At 41.0% G+C, this 25,320-nt stretch overlaps 1 protein-coding gene across 7 annotated transcripts in view; it reads right to left on the bottom strand.

Annotated features, from left to right (window-relative positions):
• The window catches only part of RIC3 (RIC3 acetylcholine receptor chaperone), a 60,487-nt gene extending 37,641 nt beyond the window's left edge, over nucleotides 1–22,846 (bottom strand). For 6 of the 7 annotated variants that reach the window (XM_037522612.2, XM_037522610.2, XM_037522609.2 and 3 more), the window contains exon 1: nucleotides 20,695–20,841. In XM_037522612.2, the coding sequence (XP_037378509.1) occupies nucleotides 20,695–20,818 (124 nt within the window). In that variant the 5' untranslated portion in view covers nucleotides 20,819–20,841. Of the gene's footprint in view, nucleotides 1–20,694; nucleotides 20,842–22,755 lie in introns of those variants that run through there. The other variant, XM_054699350.1, reaches the window with a different exon arrangement.
• Between the last annotated feature and the right edge of the window lie 2,474 nt (nucleotides 22,847–25,320).

Raw genomic sequence — 25,320 nt, forward strand, 5'->3', positions numbered from 1 at the left:
TGGTTCTTTATCCTTTTTCTTTTGGCAAAATCATTCATTCTCAAGGCATCCATTGCAATTTCCAAAATGTACACATAGCTCTAATTCTGTCCTCTCCCTCAGCTCGTCTCCCTTATCCCTATAGTATACAGGTCCTTTTGGATGTCTATCTGCAAATCTAAAAACATGTTTACCTTCAAAACTTGGTCTCCTGTATTTCTTTTCCTTGTAGTCATTCTCTGACCTTTATCCTGGAGACCTATAACCTCTGCCACCTGTGACCAATGGCCACTTGAGGGGGTCAGAATGCCGAATCTGGAAGAGACCTCTCTATGTCAAGTTATGTTTCCTCAACAGGGAACAAACCACTTCTTGGATCTTGATACCACTATGTTTTTTTAAGACTAACACCCCAGGATGTCTTAAAAAGTCAGTGACTCAAATATTTGGAGATGTATAATTGATTTTTTAAATACTCCAAATATACAGAAAAGACAATAATATATATGCACTCGTATATAGGCTTTTGTAACTGAACCCTGTGTGTGCCCTTTTTCCTACCCTCTCTGAGGTAACTACAACTCTGAATTTGGTGCTTATTAGAATGTATGCTTTTAGAATTTTACACCTTAAGTATATATCCATAAACAATACATAATATCGTCATGAATGTTTTAAGATTTTATCTATGGATAGATAATGTAATGCAATGTATAACAATGCATAAATATTTAATGAATGCCGCTGAACGTTCACTTAATGGTTATAATGATCAATTTTATGTTCTATATGTTCATATTAGGATGTCATCCTGTACTTATGCATCTGCAACTTTTTTCCTGGTTGGTAATAAGTATTTTTTTTAAGATTTATTTATGCATAGACGAGCTGGGGTACAGGCCAAAGGTGTGTGTGGGGGCGGTAAGAGGATTCACCAGAGACAGAGTAGGGAACAGCAGAATAGGTGGATTTACTCAAATGCATTGCTGAGGGGTGCAGTGGGCGAGACAGGAGAGGTCTACTGTGCCATTTGTGGGTTAGTTCCCTGGCCGGAGATCGAACTCAGGCAATGGTGGTGATAGCACTGAGACTTAACCCCCAGGTCACCAGGGAGGCCCATGATCAGTATTGTAGCCTAGAAATGAATCCATCTTGATATATAAAGTTCTACTTCAAATTGCCATAGAGCATCTCCATGTATATAAATATAATTTATTTTCCCATTCTGCTCCAGGTGATAAAAATTATTTCATGAAGGTTATATGCCACTTTTCACTACTACAAACATTTGACTTTATAGCTACATTACACCCAGGATTTGTGGGGTTTTAGTTTTTCAGGATTTGTGGTGTGTTTTTTTTTTAAACTGCTTAGAAAACAACTGCAGAGATCAGAACATTAAAGATATTAGAACACTAAAACTGCAGACTTTTCGAAACAGAAAACAGCTGTGTTCACTATCTCTCTGTGTACTTAAGTATTCTATAAAATGGAACTTGACTAAATCCTAATTGTTTATTGAAAGCTTTCCCCATATTTAGGTTTATTTAATTATTAAAATTTCACTTAGCATATCATTTAAGCTTGACTAAAAACTTAATGGATTTTACAGAGTGAAGGTCTACTTTCCCTTGTTAATAACCATCCCTGTCGCTAAAAACAAAAACAAAAACTCTAGCACTGTTAACAAAAGAGCTTTCTGAAAGCAACATTAAACCATCTGCAGCATTTCATTCTTAGGGCAAACAAATCAATAAAGTACTGGATGTGTTTATATTTCTGATTACCACAATTCAAGAAAGATCTTAATGGGCCAGTTCCTAAAGATATGTAAGTTTTCCCCTTAATACTGAGGAAGTCCTAGAGGCCATACTTAACTCAGCATTACTCAAAGTGCAGGCTGAGATGACAGCTCTATTTCTTCCTCCCTAGTCTACTCCAAGGGCCCCATCTTACTACATTTCCCTCCTACCTAGCTCTACTTTCCTGATCACTGCTGTATTTTCTAGTTTAAGCAGATCTCCATCTTGTACCAGCCCCTCTACTCTCAATTCATTCTACATATTACTGAAAGAGGTATTTGTGTGTCTATATTGCTTAGCATACAGGGGCTACTTCATACACTCAACACCTGTTAACTATTACTATTTTGTTGCCACAGTCATCTTCCTAAGGTATAATTTTAACTGGTCTTGCCATTTCTCTGGTGAAAAGTTTCAATGGTCCCCTTTGATGACAAGTGGTTGTGTTACAGAGAGCACAGAAGAGGGAAGTAAAAGGTACCATCTTTCAGGTCAGAGTTATTACAGTCATGGCCTGTGTCTCCAACTATTTGAATGGAGTTAACCTTTCTAGAGCTCATTTCATCATTTACAAAAATGGTTAAAATGATACCTCCTTCTCAAGGCTGTTAATATGTATTCCTTGTAAGTAACATACACAAAGCACTAGAGTAGATACTGAACAAATTCTGATGTTCCAACTCTGCAAACTGAATTCCTAAACAAGTGAATTCTATATTTTAGCCACAAAATACCTCTTCATACTCCGCCCCCACCCCCATTATATTACTCCCAATTCAGCCAAACTAGGCTTCTTACCATGAGCCTGCCTTGGGATTTCTTGCCTCTAAACCTTTGCTTACGCCATTGGTTTTGCTTTTCTCTCCATTTCCACATATCTAAATCTATCCTATCTCTGAAGGCCCAGGCCAAATACTGCCTTCACCCCAAAGTAGGTTCTCATATAACCCCTATGCACTTGGGATACTGAACCTCTAATTGTACTTACTATACCTACCCTTATTCAAGTTATAGTTATGTGTCTTGCAGCTCCTACTTGAATGAATTGGAAAACAGAAATAAGGTTCCACTAAATACTATTTTTACCCAAATTTTCCTAGAGCTCACTGAAGTCAATATATCACATTCTGAGAACAGGAGAAATAGTCTTTGCTATCCAGAAACTGGTCTGTACTATCAGCTAAGCACTGGTATTACTCTAAGCTGGCGTGGCACTAAGTTAAACACAGCAGTTTCAGAGTATCAGTACCAGACAAGGCCATTTTGTGACTATGACAGATCAACACAAACAAGACCACTGTGAAATCTGTCTGAACATAGACAAAGCATCATCAGTGTCCTAACCAAAAAAATATCAAATAGTCCCCATTCCTAGATAATTGAGTGACTGCTGCTTCAGAAAAGTTGTGATCTTTCTGTAGTCTGTTCTTTAATTTTAAATTTTTTATATTTTTTTATATCATTGTTCATATTTAAACAATATTTGCTTCCCCCCAACCCCCTCAGGTGTAGTCCCCATAGAGTTTCCTTCACCAGTGCACCGCACACCCGTGTTCCTCCCTTCCTCCCTCCCTCCCTCTGATCCCTCTCCCTCCTTCTCCCCTGCAGGATGTCTCTGATTTATAATTGTCTGTTTTTGCTTTGTTGTGTTTTGTACTGTTACTATTTTTATTACACTGATCTTATTTGGTTTCCCTATATTCCTGCTTAGTGAAACCATCCGATATTTTTCTTTTTCCTTCTGGTTTATTTCACCAAGCATAATTCCTTCTAGTTCCATCCATGTTGCTGTGAATGGCATGTGTTCATCTTTGATTGCTGAATAATATTCTATTGTGTATTTATGCCACATCTTCTTGATCCATAGTCTGCTCTCTCTTTAGATAATCTCTGCTTCCTGACAGTATCCAGTGCAGGTCTAAACCCTGTATCTTAAACCTTCTTCAAAATCACCTAACATGAGCCCAAGTCCTATACTCTCTTACTGAGAAGCCACAAGCTTCCCTGGGGTGTATATTCTCCCTTGCTGCAACAAGTATTAAACTCAACTTATTAAATTACAAGTGTGCTCCTGGCAGTCCTCAGCTGGAGGACAGATTCAGAGCTTCCTGAATAGAAGTTCATTGTTTTCTTTACACTTGGATCCCTACAGGGCATGCTCTGGGGCCTGCTGCACACCCTGCCAGAGTGACCTGGGTGGCTCATGCAATGCTTATGGTCTTATCAGAATCTCAAGACCCAGCCCAGCCATGTGCAGGGCTAAGACTGAAAACATTCAGGATAATGAAGTAAACAATCTGGTTTTGAGAATATAAAATGGCATTTGGGGTGATTAATCAAGATACCCCACATCCGCCACGTAAGTTTCTATACTTGAAAAAGGGCCTAATTTACATGCATTCACAGGCTCTCAAATTCTCTCTTTGAACACTCTTTTGGAACAGATAACTGCTGTTTTCATTAGGAGAAAAGAAAAGGTAAGGAACCAAAGTAATACACTTGTCCTCAGATGCTTATACACCAACACATAACAAACAAATTTAAAATAACAATTATGCATATGTATGTTATGTAAGTATGTACATGTATATACACACATATATCTCCATGTGTATATGTACTTTCACATCTCAGAAAGCTCAAGACTTAGTGGCCAGGAATCACTTGAGGGCAACATGGTAATAAAGATGCTATACCGAAATTGTGGAGGGGGCGGAGCAACATGGCGGCGAGGAGATGCTGCGAGTAAGATCTCCCATTAAAAAAAGTTAATAGGGAGGAAAAGCGGCAGGTCCCAGTGAGAACTGGGACACGGAAGATAAACGGGTGACTCCAGCGAACTACCCGAAGAAGAAAGTGGCCATAAAAGAGGACTAGAAGGGAGGGAAGCGCAGAACCCTGCTCCCCTCCCCCGTCCACAGAGGCGGCACTCTCCGACCGGCAGAGAGGAGGGAAACAACAAACCAAAACGACCCACAAGAACAAACGACGCAGCAAGCGGGACTGTGAGTGGAAAGGAACTATTGCAGCCACCACACCCCGTGAACGGGAGCTGTGGAGAACCCCTCAGGATCCCCGCGAAGGTGAGCGAACGGCTCCGGGCGCCATTGAAGAGAGACCCCGCCCCCGGGGAGGAGCCCAGTGCCAGCACACAGCCCCAGGCCGCCCGGTAAGCTTGCGCGGAAAGGCGGCGCGCTGGAAAAACAGGCGCGGATCGCGGTCAGGATTGCACGGAACAGCAGCGCGCTGGAAAACCAAGTGCGGATCGGAATCGGGATCGCGCGCGGAAAAGCAGTGCATTGAAAAGCAAACGCAGATCCAGATCGCAGCTGCCCAGGTCCCTGCGCCTGCGACCTAGGCTTGCGGGGAGACGCGCAGAGGCCCTCACTGAGTGAGCAGGCCCAGGCGCCCAGGCACGGGAGCGGGATTCAAAAGGCGCCATTCCCGCGCCACTGAACTGGGCTACAGCCTGAGTCCTGGAACTGAGGGCTTTGGAACTGACACCCGGGGCACGAAACTAGGGGTGTGGGTTCCCCACGATGGTGGGGCACAAGGCAGACACAGCACCCCAAAGCCGTTGAGGTTTACCCTACCATTCCCGCTCTATTCCCTGTCCCACGGGGTGGAAAATCAGCTCCCCAAGGGCTCCAGGAGAGATCTCTGGCGCCACCTAGAGACTTGAAGCCAGCAGAGGCGCCTAGAGGAGCCAGTGGCCAGCTGGGGAGTTAGCCCACACCGGGCCCCTTCCGACCAGTAGTCTGAGCCCACAGTGGGAGCGAGGACCCACAGCCGGGGCAGACCAGGCGCGCAGAAGAGTGTGCCTGAGACCGGACGCACAGGGAGTGTGTCCCACATCACCATCTTAGAACAGGGACATTTCTTCAGTAAAGACTACCTGCAGAAGGCTTCCTCAGGAGCCAGAGGTGAGCGGGGGAAGTTCACCCACGCCAGACCCCCTCTGGCCTGCAGTCCAAGCCCAGAGGGGGAGCAGGAACCCACCGCTGGGGCAGACCAGGCGCACAGGGGAGTGTGTCCCCACATCGGCATTTTAGAACAGGGACCTTTCTCCAGTAAAGACTGCTTGAAACTGACAGATGACTCCTGGAGGAACCAGAGGAGAGCAGAGAAGCTCACCCAAGATGCCGGCCAGTCCCAACTACACAGTGTCCCAACGCATACGGCAAATTAGAAAACAGACAGTAGGGAAGAGAAGAACCACACGCAACCTAGCAACTCCCCAGGGAAAAAGCACACCACAAAAAGAAAACCAGCCCCCAGATTGCAACGACAGTAACTTGGAAGAACTTCTGAGCCTTCCAGAAAGAGAATTTAAAATTGCCGTGATTAAAAAACTGACAGAAGTCATAAAGGAAAACAATGATAAGGGAAAAATAATCAACGATCAGAAGAATGCAATTGAATCCCTAGAGAGGGAAAACAATGGTCAGAAGAATGAAATTGAGTCCCTAAAGAGGGAAGTAAAACAAATGCAGATCAAAGAATTAATGGAAGAACTAAAGAATTCTGGGAAAAGCAATGAAAGCAGAATAGATGAAATGGAAGAACGAATAAGTACTCTTGAAGACACAGAAATAAAAAGAACCAAAACAGAAAAGGAAAGAGAAGTACGAAGGAAAAAGAACAAAGAAAGACTTCGGGAACTATCTGACTCCATGAGGAAAGGAAATATAAGAGTTATAGGAATACCAGAAGGAGAGGAGAGAGATATAGGAACAGAGAAAATATTCAAAGAGATAATTGAAGAGAACTTCCCAAATGTGAAGAAGGAGCTGAAAATTGATATACAAGAAGCAAGAAGAACACCAAACTTCCACGACGAAAGGAAAAATACAGCAAGACACATAATAGTAAAGCTCCCAAGAATCCAGGACAAGGAAAAAATAATGAAGCTGGCAAGAGGGAAGAAACAGATAACATTCAAAGGAAAGCCAATCAGGCTGACATCAGACTTCTCCGAAGAAACACTACGGGCAAGGAGAGAATGGAGGGACATAGTCAACAGACTCCAAGAAAACAGATGCCAACCAAGAATTCTCTATCCCGCAAAGCTCTCCTTTCTCTTTGAAGAAAGAATATGGACCTTCCCAGACAAACAGAAACTCTGGAATTTCATTGCAACTAAACCCCCACTCCAAAAAATACTACAAGGAGTCCTAAAGCCAGAACCTCAGAGGGACGAATAACAATGAAAGAAGGCCAAAAAAAAAAAAAGTTATTAAAAGAATAAATAAATAAAATCAAAGGAAAGACAAACACAATGGCAAATACAGATGCTAACATATCAATATTAACTCTAAATGTAAATGGACTAAACTCTTCAATAAAAAGACACAGAGTTGCAGCCTGGATTAAGAAACAAAACCCAACCTTTTGCTGTCTCCAGGAAACACATTCAGCTACAAAAGATAAAAATAGGCTCAAAGTTAAAGGATGGAAAACAATCCTACAAGCAAATGGACCAAAAAAGAAAGCAGGAACAGCTATACTTATATCAGATAAAACAGATTTCAAACTCAAAAAGATAAAAAGAGACCCCAATGGTCACTACATTATGGTCAAGGGGACAATACTTCAAGAAGAAATAACACTCATTAACATATACTCACCAAACGAAGGAGCACCAAAATATATCAGACAACTGTTATCCTCTCTGAAAACAGACATCAGAGAAAACACATACGTAGTGGGAGACTTCAACACACCACTATCAACAATGGATAGATCAACAAGACAAAAAATAAGTAAAGAAACCAAAGCTCTAAATAAGGACCTAGAGCAATTGGGCTTAACAGACATCTATAGAACACTAAACCCAAAAAAAACGGAGTACACATTTTTCTCAAGCGCACACGGATCATTCTCCAGGATCGATCACATACTGGGGCACAAGACAAACATCAACAGATACACCAAGATTGAAATCATATCAACCATCTTTTCTGACCATGAAGGCATCAAACTAGAAATAAACCATAAAAAGAAGGCAAGGAACTTTCCTACCTCATGGAGATTAAAAACCACACTACTGGAAGACCACTGGACTAATGAGGAGATGAAAGAAGAAATTAAAAAATTCTTTGAATTGAACGACAAGGAGGACACCAATATCCTAAATGTATGGGATGCAGCAAAAGCAGTAATAAGAGGAAAATATATAGCAATAGAAGCTCACATCAAGAAACAAGAAAGAACTCAAAGAAACAACCTAATCTCAAAGCTCAAAGATCTAGAAAAAGAACAACAAAAAAACCCCAAAACCAGTAGAAGAAAAGAAATAATAAAAACCAAAGCAGAAATAAATGAAATTGAAACTAAAAAAACAATCCAAAAGATCAATGAAACCAAGAGCTGGTTCTTTGAAAAAATCAATAAAATAGACAAACCCCTAGCCAGGCTCACAAAGGAAAAAAGGGAGAAAGCACAAATAAACAGGATCATCAATGAAAGAGGAGAAATCACAACGGACACAGCAGAAATCAAAAGAATAATCAGTAACTACTATGAATAGTTATATGGAAACAAGTTTAACAATCTAGAGGAGATGGACAAATTCCTACAACTCTACAATCACCCAAAGCTAGATAAAGAAGAAATAGAACACCTAAACAGACCAATTACAAGCAGCGAAATTGAAATGGTAATCAAAAACCTCCCCAAAAACAAAAGCCCAGGACCTGATGGTTTTACAAATGAATTCTACCAAACATTCAGAGACGAATTAGTGCCTATCCTTCACAAACTCTTCCAAAAAATTGAGAAGGAAGGGACAATACCAAACACGTTCTATGAAGCCAACATTACACTAATACCAAAACCAAACAAGGACAACACAAAAAAGGAAAACTACAGGCCAATCTCCCTAATGAACACTGATGCAAAAATCCTCAATAAAATTTTAGCTATCAGAATCCAACAATGCATCCATAAGATAATTCACCACGACCAAGTAGGATTCATTCCAGGGACACAAGGATGGTTTAACATCCGAAAATCAATCAACGTTATCCAACACATCAACAAAAAGAAATATAAAAACCATATGATAATATCAATAGATGCTGAGAAAGCTTTCGACAAAGTGCAACACCCATTCATGATAAAAGCCCTTGAAATTCTTGGGATACAAGGAACATACCTCAACATCATAAAGGCCATCTATGACAAGCCAACAGCCAGTATCATTCTCAATGGTGAAAAGCTGAAAGCAATTCCATTAAGATCTGGAACAAGACAAGGATGTCCACTCTCACCACTGCTTTTCAATATAATACTGGAAGTCCTAGCCAGAGCAATAAGACAAGAGAAAGACATCCAAGGAATCCAAATAGGAAAAGAAGAAGTCAAACTATCACTATTTGCAGATGATATGATAATATACATAGAGAACCCCAAAAAGTCCACAGAAAAACTAATTCAACTCATCAATCAGTTCAGTAAAGTGGCAGGATACAAAATCAACACGCAAAAGTCAGTAGCCTTCCTATACACAAACAATAAATCTGAAGAAGAAGAAATCAAAAAAACCATCCCTTTTTTTATTGAAACAAAAAAAATTCAAATATTTGGGAATAAATCTAACAAAAGAGGTAAAGGACCTATACAAAGAAAACTATAAAACACTGTTAAAAGAAACAGAAGAAGACACAAAGAAATGGAAAGACATCCCCTGCTCATGGATTGGAAGAATAAACATTATTAAAATGGCCATCCTTCCAAAAGCAATATACAGATTCAATGCTATTCCAATCAAAATTTCAATGTCATTCTTCAAAGAAATAGAACAATTATTGATGAAATTCATATGGAATCACAAAAAACCCGAATAGCCAAAGCTCTCCTGAAAAAAAAAGAAGGGAATGGAGGCATCACACTCCCAGACTTCAAACTCTACTACAAAGCCATAATCATCAAAACTGCATGGTATTGGAACAAGAACAGACATACAGACCAATGGAATCGAATAGAAAATCCAGAAATAAACCCACAGATTTATGGTCAACTAATCTTTGACAAAGGAGCAAAGACTATGCATTGGAGCAAAGAAAGTTTGTTCAATAAATGGTGCTGGGAAAACTGGGTCGCTACATGCAAAAGAATGAAGCTTGACCACTACCTCACACCATGCACAAAAATCAACTCAAAATGGATTAAAGAACTAGACATAAGACCTGAAACCATAAAATATATAGAAGGAAATATAGGCGAAACACTACGGGATTTGCACATCAAAGACATCTTTACAGACACATCACCCAAAGCAGTGATAGTTAAGGCGAAGATAAACAGCTGGGACTACATCAAATTAAAGAGCTTCTGCACAGCAAAAGAGACAATAACAAAAACAAAGAGAAACCCCACCAACTGGGAGAACATTTTTGCACCCAACACTAATGATAAAGGACTGATCACAAAAATCTGCAAAGAGCTGATGAGACTTAACAACAACAAAGAAAAGAATCCAGTCAAAAAATGGGCAGAAGAGCTAAAAAGAAACTTCTCTGAAGAGGAAATGCAAATGGCCAACAGGCATATGAAAAAATGTTCAACATCACTTGTCATCAGGGAAATGCAAATCAAAACTACCATGAGATACCATCTTACACCAGTGAGAATGGCACATATTAAAAAAACTAGCAACAACAAATGTTGGCGAGGGTGTGGAGAAAAAGGAACTCTTCTGCACTGTTGGTGGGAGTGCAAACTGGTCCAACCACTGTGGAGAGCTGTGTGGAGATTTCTGGACCTACTAACATAGAGCTTCCATATGATCCAGCAATTCCACTCCTAGGTATTTACCCAAAGGACACAGAAACATCAATTCCAAAGAACACCTGCACCCCTATGTTTATAGCAGCACTGTTTACAATAGCTAAGCTTTGGAAACAACCCAAATGCCCAAAAATAGATGACTGGATCAAGAAGATGTGGTACATATATACCATGGAATATTACTCAGCATTCAAAAAAGATAAACACATGCAATTTGCAGCAACATGGATGGCACTGGAAGGGATCATGCTCAGCGAAATAAGCCAAAAAGAAAAAGAAAAAAAATACCGGATGGTCTCACTCATAGCAGGAATCTAGAAAACTTAAATAAGGGACCAGGAAAACGAATAACTATAAGAAAGTGAAAATCAAAATCAACAAAAAACTACGAACCAGAGACACTTTTAGGGGGGCGGGGGTGGGAGGGGAGGGATTGGGGTCAGAATGGGGGGGCTGCAATTATATGGGGAATATAAAAATAAAATTTATTATTAAAAAATAAATAAATAAAGATGCTATACCATTCCGGGGGAACAAGACTATTCATTTTTTTTGAAGATTGATTTATATATGCATAGAAGGGGGTGGTTTTAAAAAAAATGCCTACTTAGAGGCATTCAAAGTAAGACACTCACTGAAAAACACAGGCAGGCAGGATCAGCAGGAAAGTTGCCAAAGATGACATTATTGTTGGAATACCACAGGCCCTGAAGCCAATTCTAGAATACTAGAGTACAAGACTCACCTTAGGTGGATTCAACTACCCTCATACCTGGTCAATCTCAGCTAACATTGACCCACAGGAGCTCTTGACCTCATGTGCTGATTTTTTGCATGTTCCACAGGTACATAAGGTAAATAGAGAAACTGATATTCTGGTCAAAGGAGAAACTAATTGGTGAAGTGAAAAGAAAACCACAGGAGAAAGAGAATGTGCCATCGTAGTATCTGCTGAGACAAAGCGAAGTGGTATGCCCAGAGAAGAGAGAATGAAGAAGTTCTAGAAACAAAAAGATACAGTTTCTCCTCTTATAAAAGCATTTTTGATTGACCATTTGAAACCTTCTGAAGCAGGTTAGAATGGAGGGAAAAGGGGAGATGTGCAGGGAACTCTTCTGAAAAAACAGACAAAAAGTTGAATAGAAAGACTAAGCAATCAGCATGAAAGAATGGGAAGACCAGGGAGAACCACATGAGGTGGCCAAGGTCCAAAATAAAGATTCACAAAAAGGCTAACAAAAGCAAAAGGGGTATTTTTAGAGCAAAAAGGCCATTTGCCTGATTATCCAGTACACTGCAGAGAAAGCAGAACTTCTCAGCCTCTACTGTGCTTCTATGTTCTCTTCAAAGATAAAGCATTTGTGGGGTGTAGGGAGGGAAAAGAATTAATCTTAAATGGGGGGATGTTCCAGGTGAATGATAAAGTAAGTTCAGGTCTATTCACTAAAATCCCTACCACAAGATTGCTAAAACTTGCTAAGTGTAAAAGTTTAAGAAATTATGCTGATAAAAAGAGAAATCTTCAAAGAATGTAGATAGATGACTAAGGTAAACTCTTCAACTACAGAGAAGTAAGCACATCCTAGTTCTTGACTATATCGAAAAGTATTCATTTTTTTGAAGATTGATTTATTTATGCATAGAAGAACTGAGGTGTAGGCCAGAGGTGCAGGGGGCGAGAGGATTCAAAAGACAGAGTGGGGAGCAGAACAGGTAGATCTACTGAAATGCGCTCCGAGGGGAGCAGCGAGTGAGACAGGAGAGCTCTGCTGCACCATGTGGGTTAGCTCCCTAGTCCGGGAATCAAACTCAGGTCACAGTGGTGATAGTGCTCAGACTTAACCCCTAGACCACATGGGAGGCCCTCTTTCATTCTTTGTTTTTGTTTTTGATGGAGTGATAGGGGAGGGAAAAACTATTTTTTCTGATTATATAAGAAATGCATACCTATGGAAAATTGAAAAAGTACAGAAAAGTATAACATAACAGCCACCTATAATTCCACAATCCAGGAAAAAAAAACACTATTAAAATGTTTACCTATTTCTTTCTAGTGAGCATCTTCAACTTTTTACTGATAGCTTATTTCTCCACATCATTTAAAACTTTTCATAAACATAATTCACTGGATTCTCTGCCACATGGATGCACAGTGATTTATGTACTATAAAGAATGTAATAATTACAACAACCACCACTCAATCTACATTCCAGACTTCACTTTACTGAGACTGCTCTGGCCAAGGCAGCCACCTTCCATATTGGCAAATCAAAGGCACATTCTTTTACCTTTCTATTATTTAGTCTCTCAGCAATATCCAAAAGTCAGTCATTCTTTAACACAACCTCTTTTCTTGGATTCTGTGACATCCCACATTTAACCTTTTCTTGTAGTGCGTTTTGCTGGATCTCCCTCTTCCTCTAGTCAAGCAAAGAGTAAATAAGATACTATATGAAAACAGCTAGAACAGTTCATGGTAAATACCCCACACTCCATAAAGAGTACCTATTATTATTTCTGTGTCCTTGTGGCATATTTTTCCTTTTTTTTAATCCTGCTTTGATTTATTTTTAAGTTATTGTCTAACCTCTAAATGTTATTCCTCAGGACTCAACTCACTCATTCATTCATTAATAAATATTTGTTGCCTCTGTGCGTGTCTGGCTTAAAGCTGGGAATACAGCAGTAAACAGTCGAGGATCCCTGTCCTCATGGACCCTCCTTTCTAAGTCGGGAAAGAGAGAAAAAAGATAATGATGAATAGTGAGGGGGAAAACAGAGCAGGTAAAGGAGATAGGATGTGTTAGAGGAAAGTTAACGTTTCAGCTGGAATGGCCAAGGAAGGCTCAGATTTCATTTGCGTGAAGACTAAAGGAGAAATGAGGAAATTCACAAGGATAGCCAAGAAGGAGCATTTCAGAGGAAGCAAGCACCAGTGCAAAGACCCTGAAATGGGAACATGTCCATCATGTTCAGAGACCAGCAAGGAGGCTGGCGTGGTCAAAGCAACAATGAGAAAGGGAAAAGCAGAAGGAAAGGGGATAAGGACTGATGAGGGCCTTGGAGGCCACAGAGGGGCTTAAGGTCTTTCCATCTGACAGTGTCAGGAGGCCACTGGAGGGTTTTGTGGAGGAAAGAGAGTTATACATTAACAGCATCAGAAGGGAGGAAGCTGGTCAGCCATGGTTAAAATAGGCAGAATAAGGGGGAGTAAAGAAATCAACTGACTAAATGATTCTATAAAGAGGTTTCAATGAAGAAACCAGTTCAACCCTAATGCAGTTTAAAATGACTGATACTTTTTTTTCAAAATACTCTGATCTACCAAGACACGCTGGTCACAAACCAGGGTGAAACTGTGAAAGAAGAGAAGGGGGTTTGCAACAGACCGTTGTCCCATGAGCTCCCTGGCTTACATGTGCTGTTATTCGCCTCCCTCTGCCCTATGAGGAAAGGATGAGAGAGCTGGGAATGTTAACATCCGAAAATAAAAGGGGATCTCAGAAGGGTTTTCAAATACCTGAAGACACCATCTGTCCCCCTTAACCACCTCTTCCCCTAAACCAGTAACCTGAGAATAATCCAAGATGCTGCCTTCTCCCCTTCCTTCCACTTCTATTTTAAAATGTCTCATAAAATTGATTTATTCCCTCCTGCACAATGTTTGACAGCCTCCCATTTCACTTACTCCTCCTTCCTCAAGTGCCTCTATTTCCCTCTGGGAGTCACTCTCAACTCCACAGTGGTTAATCAGCAGAGTCTTCCTACCCACACCGCAGCAAGTATGCTAAAATTCAGGTCCTTAAAATGGGTACCACTGAACTGGGGGAAGAATCTAGGGAGGAGGGGAGTAATAGTGAGGTAGGAGTAAAGGAAGAGTTTAAAAGATACAGTCTCTTTCTCTCTATCATGGAAAGTGGGCTGTTATCCATAACTCTGCCAACATTGTTGCTCCCCCAAGAGAGCAGTCAGAGGACAGAGCCAGCTTCAAAAGGAACCCCAACATGTAAAAACAGAAAATCAGAGCTGCAGGCCGAGGAGTTGTGAATCTCCACATCAAAGGACACTGGGAGCCAGTTCTAACACAGGGTCCTTTAGTTTATACAAGACGATACTTTTGTCTTACGACAAGCTGAATTCTGTGACCTGCCAGGGGCATCCTAACTGATGAGCCCCATAACACTGCTTAGTGTGCTTCAGGAAGTCTCAACTGGACAATAATCTTCCTGAAGAAATCCTCCCAACGCAGCCTCCAGGCTGCCAGGGCACCTTCTGTAAACCAGAATGACCGTTTTTCTTCTACTTACAAAGTTAGACGGCCTCCTCTGTCTTCAGAATAAGTGCTGTTAAGAATGGCAAAGCACAGCTTCACAATTTGGCCCCTGCCACCTTCTCTTGTCTCACCTCTTACGGCTCTAAGGCTACTTCAAGGCTCCGGGTTCCCTCTGCCTGGAATGCCCTTCTTAATCTGGCTGACACACACTTGAAGAGTGATCTCCTCGAATCAATATAATCAAAATGACTATCCTGCCTGAAACAATATATAAATTTAACACCATCCCCATCCAAAATATCTACAATATTTTTCAAAGAAACAAAAAGCATTGAAATTTATATAGAACTACAAAAGGCCTCAAGTTGAAAACACAATTCTGAGAAAAAAGGAGAAATGGAGGTATCGTGTTACCTGACCTCAGACATTACCATAAAGCAACAGTAATAAAAACAACATAGTATGGACACTAAAATAGCTACATGGATCAATGGAATAGTATCAGAAGCCTAGAAATCAATCCATGTACATTTCAGTATCTAATCTACGATAAAGCAGTGTACAATGAAAAAGGGACAGTCTCTTTAAAAAATGGTTCTGGGAAAACTGGAGTGACATTGGGTTACTCTGACTCCGGCTTAAAAAAAACTCAATGGATTGAAGATTTAGATACAAGACCTGCAACAATAAAATACATAAAAGAAAACATTAGAAATGCATTCCATGACATCAATGATAAGATGTTTTTGGAGATTTGACCCCTGTGGCAAGGGAAATAAAACCAAAAATAAACAACAGAGATTACCTCAAGTTAAAAAGTGTTTACACGGTGAAAGAAAATACAAGATTAAAAATACATCTCATCAAGTGGGAGAAAATATTCACACTGCACACACATGCATACACATACACAAGGTTAATATCCAAGACATGTAATAAAACCTCACGGTTCAACAACAAAAAATCCAATCAACAAATGGGCATTATTTATGAACAGACAATTCACCAAAGAGGATATCCAGAAAGTGAATAGGTATTTTAAAAAATGATTATCCTTGCTTCCAATCAGGGAGATGCAGGTTAAAACCACAATACCATACCATCTCACATCCATGAGAATGACACATATTAAAGACTCCAACAAGTGCTGGAGACGTTGCAGAAAAAGAGGAACGCTATTATACTGTTGGTAGGAATGTAAACTGGCACACTATTATGGAAAGCAATCCAGATTTACCTTAAAAAACTAAAATTGGAAATACTGTACAGCCTAGTAATCCCACTCTTGGGCATCTATCTAAAGAATATGAAACCACACACATACACAAAACCTAAATACTCTACAATGTTCATAGCACCATTCTTTATAACAGTTAACATAGCAGCTTAAATGTCCATCAACAAATAATTGATCAAGAAGTGGTATATCCACACTATGGAGTACTATTCAACCAAAAGGAATGATGAAATGAAGCAATTTTCAGCAAAATGGAGGGAGTTTGAGAGAATCATGCAGTAAAGCAAATCAGAACGAGAAAAACAAATACTGGACATCTACACATCAGACAATTTGATAAAGTAAAATACTTACCAAAAATAATGGACATTAATAAACACTGAGTTCTTGGAGGTTAAAAGTTCTCTGAGATTAAAAGAGCAGCAGGGGTGGGGTGGACAGGACAGGACAAGAGGATACAAGAATGGTGGTGGGGGAAAAAAACAAGTAAAATTTTAAAATATATAAATTAACTTTTAAAGTATATTAAAAGGAAATCATTGATGAAAGAGTAGGAGGCATTCAATCCCACATTAAAGGATTGAAAAATTATAAAACTGTATTTTCAAAGTTGTGACAGGATATGAGAGTTACTATTGGATCTAATTCTGGGGAAGGCAGTAAGAAAGTTACTGTTTTCTATACAACTTTGAAGTAGGTAACAAGCTAATGTATATTTGAATATCTAAAAGAGGAATGTATGCAATACGCAGAATTCTCAAACATGGAATTTCTTGGCAAAACAAAATAATACCTCACATAAACTAAAGAAAGAAGTTTGGAAAATACTGGCTGGCATTGAACAAAATTGCACTTGAAGGAAGGTTTAAGTTTTCTCAGTAGGTTATTTATAACATGGTCAATATCTAAACATATTGGCAGGGTGCCAAGTATTTACTTCCAGACATAGTTGAATATTTATACTCAGATGTCCTTACTTCTCGTCCCATAAATATGAACACCAATGACCCTGCTTGGATGTGCAGCGGTGGAGAAAGAAACCAAAGGAAAATCTAAGTCGAGCTGGATGCTGGTCACTGTGCACAGAAAACACAGTTGCAGGATATAACTGTATATCTATTTCTAGTAATGGACAATGTGACAATAAAATAATTTCATTTACAACAGCATCAAAATGAAAAATATAGTAATATATTAGACAAAATAAGACTTAGGCACTGAAAGCTACAAAATTAAAGAAATTAAAGTCCTATTTTTTTTAAAGTCCTGTGTTCATAGACTGAAAGTTTTTTGGTTTTTTTTTTTTTTTTAAGATTTATTTATTTATTTATTTATGTATACAAGCACTGGGTACAGTCAGAAGCGCGGGAGGGTGAGAGAATTCACCAGAGCCAGAGCAGGGAGCAGAGTAGGCAGAAGGACCGAAGTACACTGCTGAGGGGAGCAGCCGGCGGCAGGAGAGGTCTGCGTGCCATGCGGGACCCTCCTCTGGTGGCCAGGGAGCAGCCGGGGATCGAACCCGGCGCTGCAGAGACTGTGGGCAGCTTTGCAACTCAGCGCTCAACCGCTGCGCCACTGGGGAGGCCCCACAGATTGAAAGTCTTAATATAGATGGCAATACTCCCCCAATAAACTACAGACTCAACATAATCTATCAAAATTCCATGGGGATATAATTGGCTTTTTCTATTTGCTGAAATTGACAAACTGTTCCTCAAATTTATATGGATATACTGCATCATAAGACTGATAAATCAATCTTGGAAAAAAAACAAAGTTGGAAGATTCACATTTCACAATCCCAAAACTTACAAAAAGCTACAGTAATCAGGGCCTCCCTGGTGGCCTGGGTTAAGGCTCAGTGCTACCACCAGAGGGCCCATCTCACCATGCCTGCTTTGGATCCCTAGCCAGGGAGCTAACCCACATGGCACAGCAGACCTCTCCTGTCTCTCGCCTGCTGCTCCCCTTAGCAGTGTATTTCAGTATATCCACCTGTTCTGCTTCCTGCTCTGTTTCTGGTGAATCCTCTCACCCCCCTAAGCCCCCGTACCTCTGGCCTACACCCCAGTTCTTCTATGAATAAATAAAATATTTTTTAAAAAGCTATAGTAATCAAGATTTAAGGGCCTCCTCTCTTGTATGTACAAGAGAGAAACAAAAATAAACAGAAAAAAACAAAGTCAAACATACAGAGAACAGATTGGTGGTTGCCAAAGGGCAATACTATTAATAATACTGTAACATATATTTGAAAGTTGCTAACACAGTAAATCTTAAAGTTCTCATTATAAAAAAAATTTGTAAGTGGTGACATGGTGATGATGTTAAACAGACTTACTGTGATAATTGTTTTGTAATATGTACAAAAGTCTTATTTTGTTTATCTGAAAGTATTTATATGCCCTAATGATTTAAAAATGACAGTATGGTCCTAGGATAAGGACAGGTACGTTTGATATACACAGTATACATTCTAGTGTGTGTGTGTATATACACACACACACAAGTACATGTTGATATATCTAGAATATGTATATACACATTCTAATATATGTATGAACCAGAACTGAGATTCCAAAAATAAAGTCTCACCTATCTAGTAAACTGATTTCAATAAGGGTGTCATAACAATTAGGTGTAAAAAGAACAACCTTTTCAATAATGATGCTGAGATAACTGTATATCCACATGAAACTGAATTTCTACTTTACACCAAAGACTTAAATGTAAGAGCTAATATTACACTATATTTGAAAACAGACATAAATCTTCATGACCTTGGGTTTGGTGATAATTATTTGGACATGACACCAAAAGCAAAAGCAATAAAAGTAAAAAAAAAAAAAAAAACCCCACAAACCAGACAAACTAGACTTTATTATTAGAATCTTTTCTTCTTAAAAGGACATCAAGAAAATGAAGAAAGTCCACTGAATGGGAAAAATGTTTGCAAATTATACCTCTAATGTATTTAAAAATATATAAAGAACTCTTACAACCCACCAATAATAGACAAGTAACCCAATTTTTAAATGGGCAAAGGATCTGAATACACATTTCTCTAAAGAATATATAAAATACCAATAAACACACAAAAAGATGCTCAACGTCATTAAGCATCTGAGAAATGCAAAGAAGATAATATACCATTCACATCCACTAGGATGGCTACAATCAAAAAAAGAAAATGAGTGTTGGCAAGATGTGGAAAGTTGGAAATCTTGTATACTGCTGTTGGGAATGTAAAATGGTGTGGTGACTTTGGGGAAACAGTTTACCAGTTCCTCAAAAGGTTAGCTATAGATTATAGATTAATCATATGACCCAAAAATCACACTCTTAGTTCCAGGCACGCAAATGTTTAGATTACCCAAATGTATGTACCCAAAAGATGAAACATGTCCACACTAAAATTATACACAAATGCTAGTAGTGCCTTTATTTATAATAGGTGAAAAGCAAAAACAACTCAAATGTCTACAACTGATGAATGGATAAACTGTGATATAGACATACACACACAGAATATTACTCAGCCATAAAAAGTAATAAAGTACTGATACATGCTATATTAGAAACCTTGACAGCTTCATGCTGTAAGTGAAAGATGCCAATGAGAAGTGATGACATGTTATATGATTCTATCTTCACTCTACAACATGCAGAAGAGTCTCTCCCATTCACATTCAACAGAACTTACTCAAGCTAATTCAGCATAATGGGAATTCAATTAATTAAAATAGTTTAGAAGAATATTCACTGTAGAGGGTCATCATGAATGTTTTTCTTCAAGGCAAACAATACCACTGGACAAAATGAGTAAAAGTTTTAGGATTTTGTAATCAGAAAACAAACATGCAAAGATTTTCTAAAAGTCTCTTTTATGTAGATGGTTTTGCAAGCATAAACATTATAGGACAAATTCCAGAAACAGAACTTTGGGTTCAATCTGCCCTCCACTCCTAGAGCTGGGTGCTTTGCTCTAGGGGTTTTCATACAGTAAAGAAGGTGGGACTACACCCAGCGTGCCCAAATTAGAGGAAGTGAATTTCAGTTCAAAAGGAGCTGTCCAATAAGCAATAGTGTGGATGTGTAAATGCCATCTCAGTAATGGAAATTTGGGCTATTAAATCTTCAAGTTATATTTTAAAAGGCACAAAAGAGCCTGGAACCAGAGAGAGCCCAAAATCAAGTTGAAGCCACAACGAATTAAAACTAACAATGTCGACTCTGACGCTTGGTGACCCGAAGGAGGGACATCCATGGGGCGCCTTCTGGACGCAAAGGTAGGTCAGTGAGGGGAAGAGGTAAGGAGTGTAGAGCAAGAGGTGTGTGCGGGGCCACCTAGAGGGTGCCCAGGCACGCGCGCACCCCCAGCCCTTCTGCAGCAGGACCCGGGAGGCACCTGCTGGGGTGGGGCTGCTCCCTGCTGATGCAAAAGGGAACCTCGGGGTTTGGCACCTTCCCAAAAACCACTCCGTCCACCTTCTCCACAGCCCGTGTCACAGATACCCAGGTGGGGCCTGGAGACTCCCGGAGCGAGCCCTCCTGGGAGCATCATTCTCCCTGAGGCGACGGGAGGCGCTTGGCCCCGCAGGTCCGCGCTCACCTTCAGGAGCCGGGGGCGGCTCCGGCCGCTTTCCGCGCCACAGGAGGGCCTTGGGCAGCAGCAGCGACACCGCCAGAACGAGCCCCGAGGCCAGGGCGACCCTCTGCACCGTGGAGTAAGCCATGGCCGCACGCCCTCGCCGCTGGCGCAGCCTCCAGCCGGAACCGGAAACGGAACCGCAGCGCCTGCGGCCTCCCGCGACCCACCAGACCGCGGACTGCGCGACGCGACGGCGGCGCGCGAGGGACAAGAGCGCGAAGTGCCTCCCACTCCGCGCAGGCCGCGGGGCTCACCTGCCCCTCCCGTAGCTGTGATTGGTACCTGCCCCTCCGGTTAGAACAGTCTGGAAGCTCCTTCGCTCGTTCCCCGCGCCTTCGGAGCACTCTGTACCCAAGTCGCTGGCAGACCCCCCACCACCACCACCACCTCTGCGCGCAGCCACCCCGGGCCACGCCATCCATTTCCTCATCACTGCACCCAGCTCCAGCCTTCAGCGCCTGCCCACGCCCCCTCATCCACTCTCCACCTGCAGCCAGCCCGGATAATGCCAACATGCAATTCTAGTCATCGCTCCCCACAGCTTAACACCTCTCGGAAACTTTTTCCTCAGATCAACGGTGAGACCATAATCCCAAGGTGTTGCATGATCTGGTCTTACCAGTGCTCTCTCCAGACTGGACCGTTTGTTATTTTCTGAGCATATTCCTAGGAAACAAGCTTTGCTTGTCCTGTTCGCTGCCTGGAATATTCCTGACCATCTCCACCTGTTAAAAGTCTCTCTGAAGAACAGCTGAAAAATACGACCCTTGTGAACCATGTTCATCAGCCTCTCCTTCCCCTGTATCTCCACAGTTCTTTCCTGATGTTCTTTATTCCTTCATTTAATAAATACCGTTTCAGTTCCTGCTATGTATCAAACCCTGACCTGGCATATGGGATCTGATGAATAAGATAAGAGATGGGGATAGGTAACTAAGATAAGATAGGTAAATAAGGTAAGATGGGGATGGTAACTAAGCAAGAAAATGCAGGAAATAGTCTAGATATTGGAGCCATCAGCTCACTGGAGTTGGAAAAGCTTCTGAGAGTGAGATTTGAGTTATTTACCTTTTCTTTTCTTTTTTTTTTTTTTTTTTTTGTCTTTCAAGGCTAAGTTACTAAGCTTACAGATGGGAGGAGTTAAAAGGCTCTTCTAGGAAGAGGACACAAAGCAAGAGCTTGAAGTTTCCTGGTGTGTTCCAAAAACCATTAGTAATTCATTTTGGCTGTGACAAATTCATTTCACAGGATTGGTGACAAGGCATGGAGTGATAAGACTACAAATATAAGCAAGGGCTAGACTGTGAAAAGGTTAGATATGACTTCCAGTTAAACATGGCAGATGGAATATACCCATTTATCTTGTCTTTCCCCCAGACACCTCAGGAAAATAAACATAGATAAGAGTATCAACTACAACACTAAAGAGAATGGAAGAAAACATGATAGTAGACAAGAAATGTCAAAATTTTGTAAGCAGCAAAACATTGTCCAATAGAAATATAATGCCGGAAACACATAATTCAAAAACTTCTAATAACCACATTAAAAATGTGAAAATAAACAGAAAAAAAATCTCATTCCTCAATTAATGCCCTGCTAGTATCACTTGGGCATCATCATCATCCATATCACCAACATCACTAACAGTTGCTCGTGAGTAGTTTCTTTATTTTAGAGGAGCAGTCGTAGCGGACCCTCTAGGCACACTGCTCAGTGCTTTTCATACAGAATACAAACTTCCTGAATAAATGCCAGCTCTTATTAGTAACCACTTGATCTAATTCTATTTTTTATTGTTCTATTCTCAGAATAAACCTCTTTTCCTCTCGCCTGCAGTCCCACTGCACAAAACTTGGAAAGTGCTCCTTAGTGCCTCTCTCCTAGATTACTGGCATTCTTATCCCCATGCTAAATTGCCCTCCCAACATTCCTGATTTACCTGCTTTCTGCTTTCTTGACACCCAATTTCAGAACAGAAAAACTCTTCATGGACCACAAAGCCCAGAAAGAAGAACCTACCTTCCTCTGGTTACTGCAGGAAGCAGAGAGGGGGCTCTCCTAGCCATAGGCCCGAGAAGGGGAGGATTCTGACTTCACCCTTCTCCCAGGAATCTAGTTCCACTCTGCCTTGGGATGATTGGCAGGGCTCCTTGATATAAGGTCCATAAGGCTTAGCAGCGGGAGCCACTTACCTGCAGCTGCTGTCAATTACTCATTGACCATCATTTGACCTTTAGCCTACTCAAATAGGTTGTTGACTAATTTCTGTGACTTAACGCTGGTGATTCTCAAACTCGGTTTTTTTCTGAGTAGGAGTGGGAGATAGAATCAGAATAAAATATATATTGAACAGTATGGAGATGCACAGCCATGAGAAGATGGGAGGTCTGGTAGGCTTGGGTGTAGGATTGTGGCTATTGGGTAGGGATCATGATCACATTCATCCCCTGCCTGGAGTAAGGTGGGAACACAAAGTTATGGTTGTAACTTTGCAGCTATATTCATCGCTGCAGATAGGTGGGGTGATGGCCTGGAGAGGGGAGGTCCTTCTCAAAGATGCTCTAGGCAGCTCATGGTGTGAGGGAAGTTGGGGCCTGGAGTGGCTGCTCTCTGGTCACTGCTGGTATTGTGGAGCCAGGAGTACATTGTGATTCAAGACCTCTTGGAAAACCCTGATCTTATCACAAAGCTAGTGCTCAGATTTTCCAATAAATTATTGATGGAGAACATATCAGATATCTGATGGCTATTGGCTGAAAAGCAAGTGTACAGCCCACTCTGGTTAATTTTATGCACCCATTTGGGTGGGTCACAGTGACCAGATGTGGTCAGACATATGATGGATGTTTCTATGTCTTAAGATGAGATTAACATTTAAATAGGTGGAATTTGAATAAAGCAGACTGTGCTCCAAATGTGGGTGGGTCTCATCTAATCAGCTGAAAGGCTGAATAGAATAAGAGACCAACACCCTCAAGTGTAGAGACCAAGGAAGGTTGGTCTCTCACCCTCAAGAGACCAACCCTGCAGCAGGCAGTCTTCACATTTGACATGCAGCATGTTTCTTCCCGGTCCCCAACCTGCCAGCCCACCCTGAAGATGTGGATTTGCCAGCCTCTGCAATCACTTCAGAGGAGCAAGTTCCTTAAGAGAGAAAGACACAGCTATACGTATACATGATAGAGGAGATTCCCACAATGTACCTTGGACTCTGAAAACAATTTTAAAGAAAAGCCCATAAGAAATCCACAGCAGCCCCATTGTAGAGAGTCAGTGACTATTACTATTGGCAGAAAATCAGGGTGGTTAGCAGAGAAATGAGATCCAGATACCCAGGACACTGAGCAAAAGAGAGTGAGGCCTCTGATTCCAAAACCCAGACTGAAGAAGCTAAAGAAGGAAGCAGGAGATGGGGCAGGACCTGGACAGGATTTCCATTGGGGAGAAGGAAGAGGTGCTAAACACTTCTCAGCTGTGGATGTACAAAATTTTTGCCTATCCTTTTTTTTGATGTCATGCATCAAAAAAAGTGGACTCACATTCTCAGTATAGAGTCCAACAAGCTTTACCTCCCTTTGCCCCTGGGGTACAGACACATCACTGTTTCCCCGATCACACCTAGCATGCCTGACTTGGGCTAAGAAATTATCTCTGAGAAGAAACAGAAACACCTGTGCTGCCCATTTTCTGGCACGGGTGGCAGCAGAGATGGATGTTCCTGTGGCTGGTGGTGGACACAGCTTCCAGACAGGCAGGGCAGAGACCACACAGGTTTGGGTCAGGGGTAGCAGGATCCCTTACAAGTCAGTTCTTTGGCATAGTTCCAGGAGCTGTGCCAAGCTCTAGAGTCCCAATTTCCTCATCTGTGAAATGGAGACTGTGCTGCCTCCCTCCCCTGAGCTAGCAAGTGTGATGGAGCCTGGAAGGCAATCAAGTGTGAGACCAGAAAAGCAGCAGTTGCTCCAGCAAAGCAGGTCAAAAGAAAAGAAATGGAATCAGGAAAGGGAAGATAGTTTCAGAGGAAAACCTATCTGGAGGAAGCCTCTAGAAGGCGCATATTCCTTATCTTAAAGAGTCACCCATCTGGGAGTGGGTGGGTCAAGGCTTCCTGGTGGTGAGTATTCAAGGTGAGAACATGGTGACGGCTCCCCTCATGACCCCTGGTGGAAGCAGAGCAGAGAGGAGTCACAGTTGGATACCTTGGACCCGTTCTGCCTTGAATGAGAAGAAATAGTCTTTGGCTCCAATTAATTAAGCAAACTGATAGAAATTCCCCGCTTAAGTCACACTTTGCATATCCATAATCTCTGCACTACATTTTCTGTATACTTTACTCCTGGGTAAAAATTGGTGAGCATTTAAATGCTTCCTCACATAATCTTGCTAAAGCACATTCTTGTCTATAAATATTCATGCCACTGCCAAAACATTTGCAAGCTTTCCCCAAAGGTGAAATGTGTGTAATGTACTTTGTCTTCTGGGTATAAATATTATCCAATACATTTTGGTTAATATGAATACACTAATTATTCCTGTAACCCTTTTAAAAAGGGTCATCTTCATGATGTGAATTTTTAAAAAATG

This window comes from Talpa occidentalis, unplaced genomic scaffold (genome assembly GCF_014898055.3).
Source record: "Talpa occidentalis isolate TD23 unplaced genomic scaffold, MPIMG_talOcc4v2.1 talOcc4.3, whole genome shotgun sequence".
In the NCBI taxonomy this organism is placed as follows: domain Eukaryota; kingdom Metazoa; phylum Chordata; class Mammalia; order Eulipotyphla; family Talpidae; genus Talpa; species Talpa occidentalis.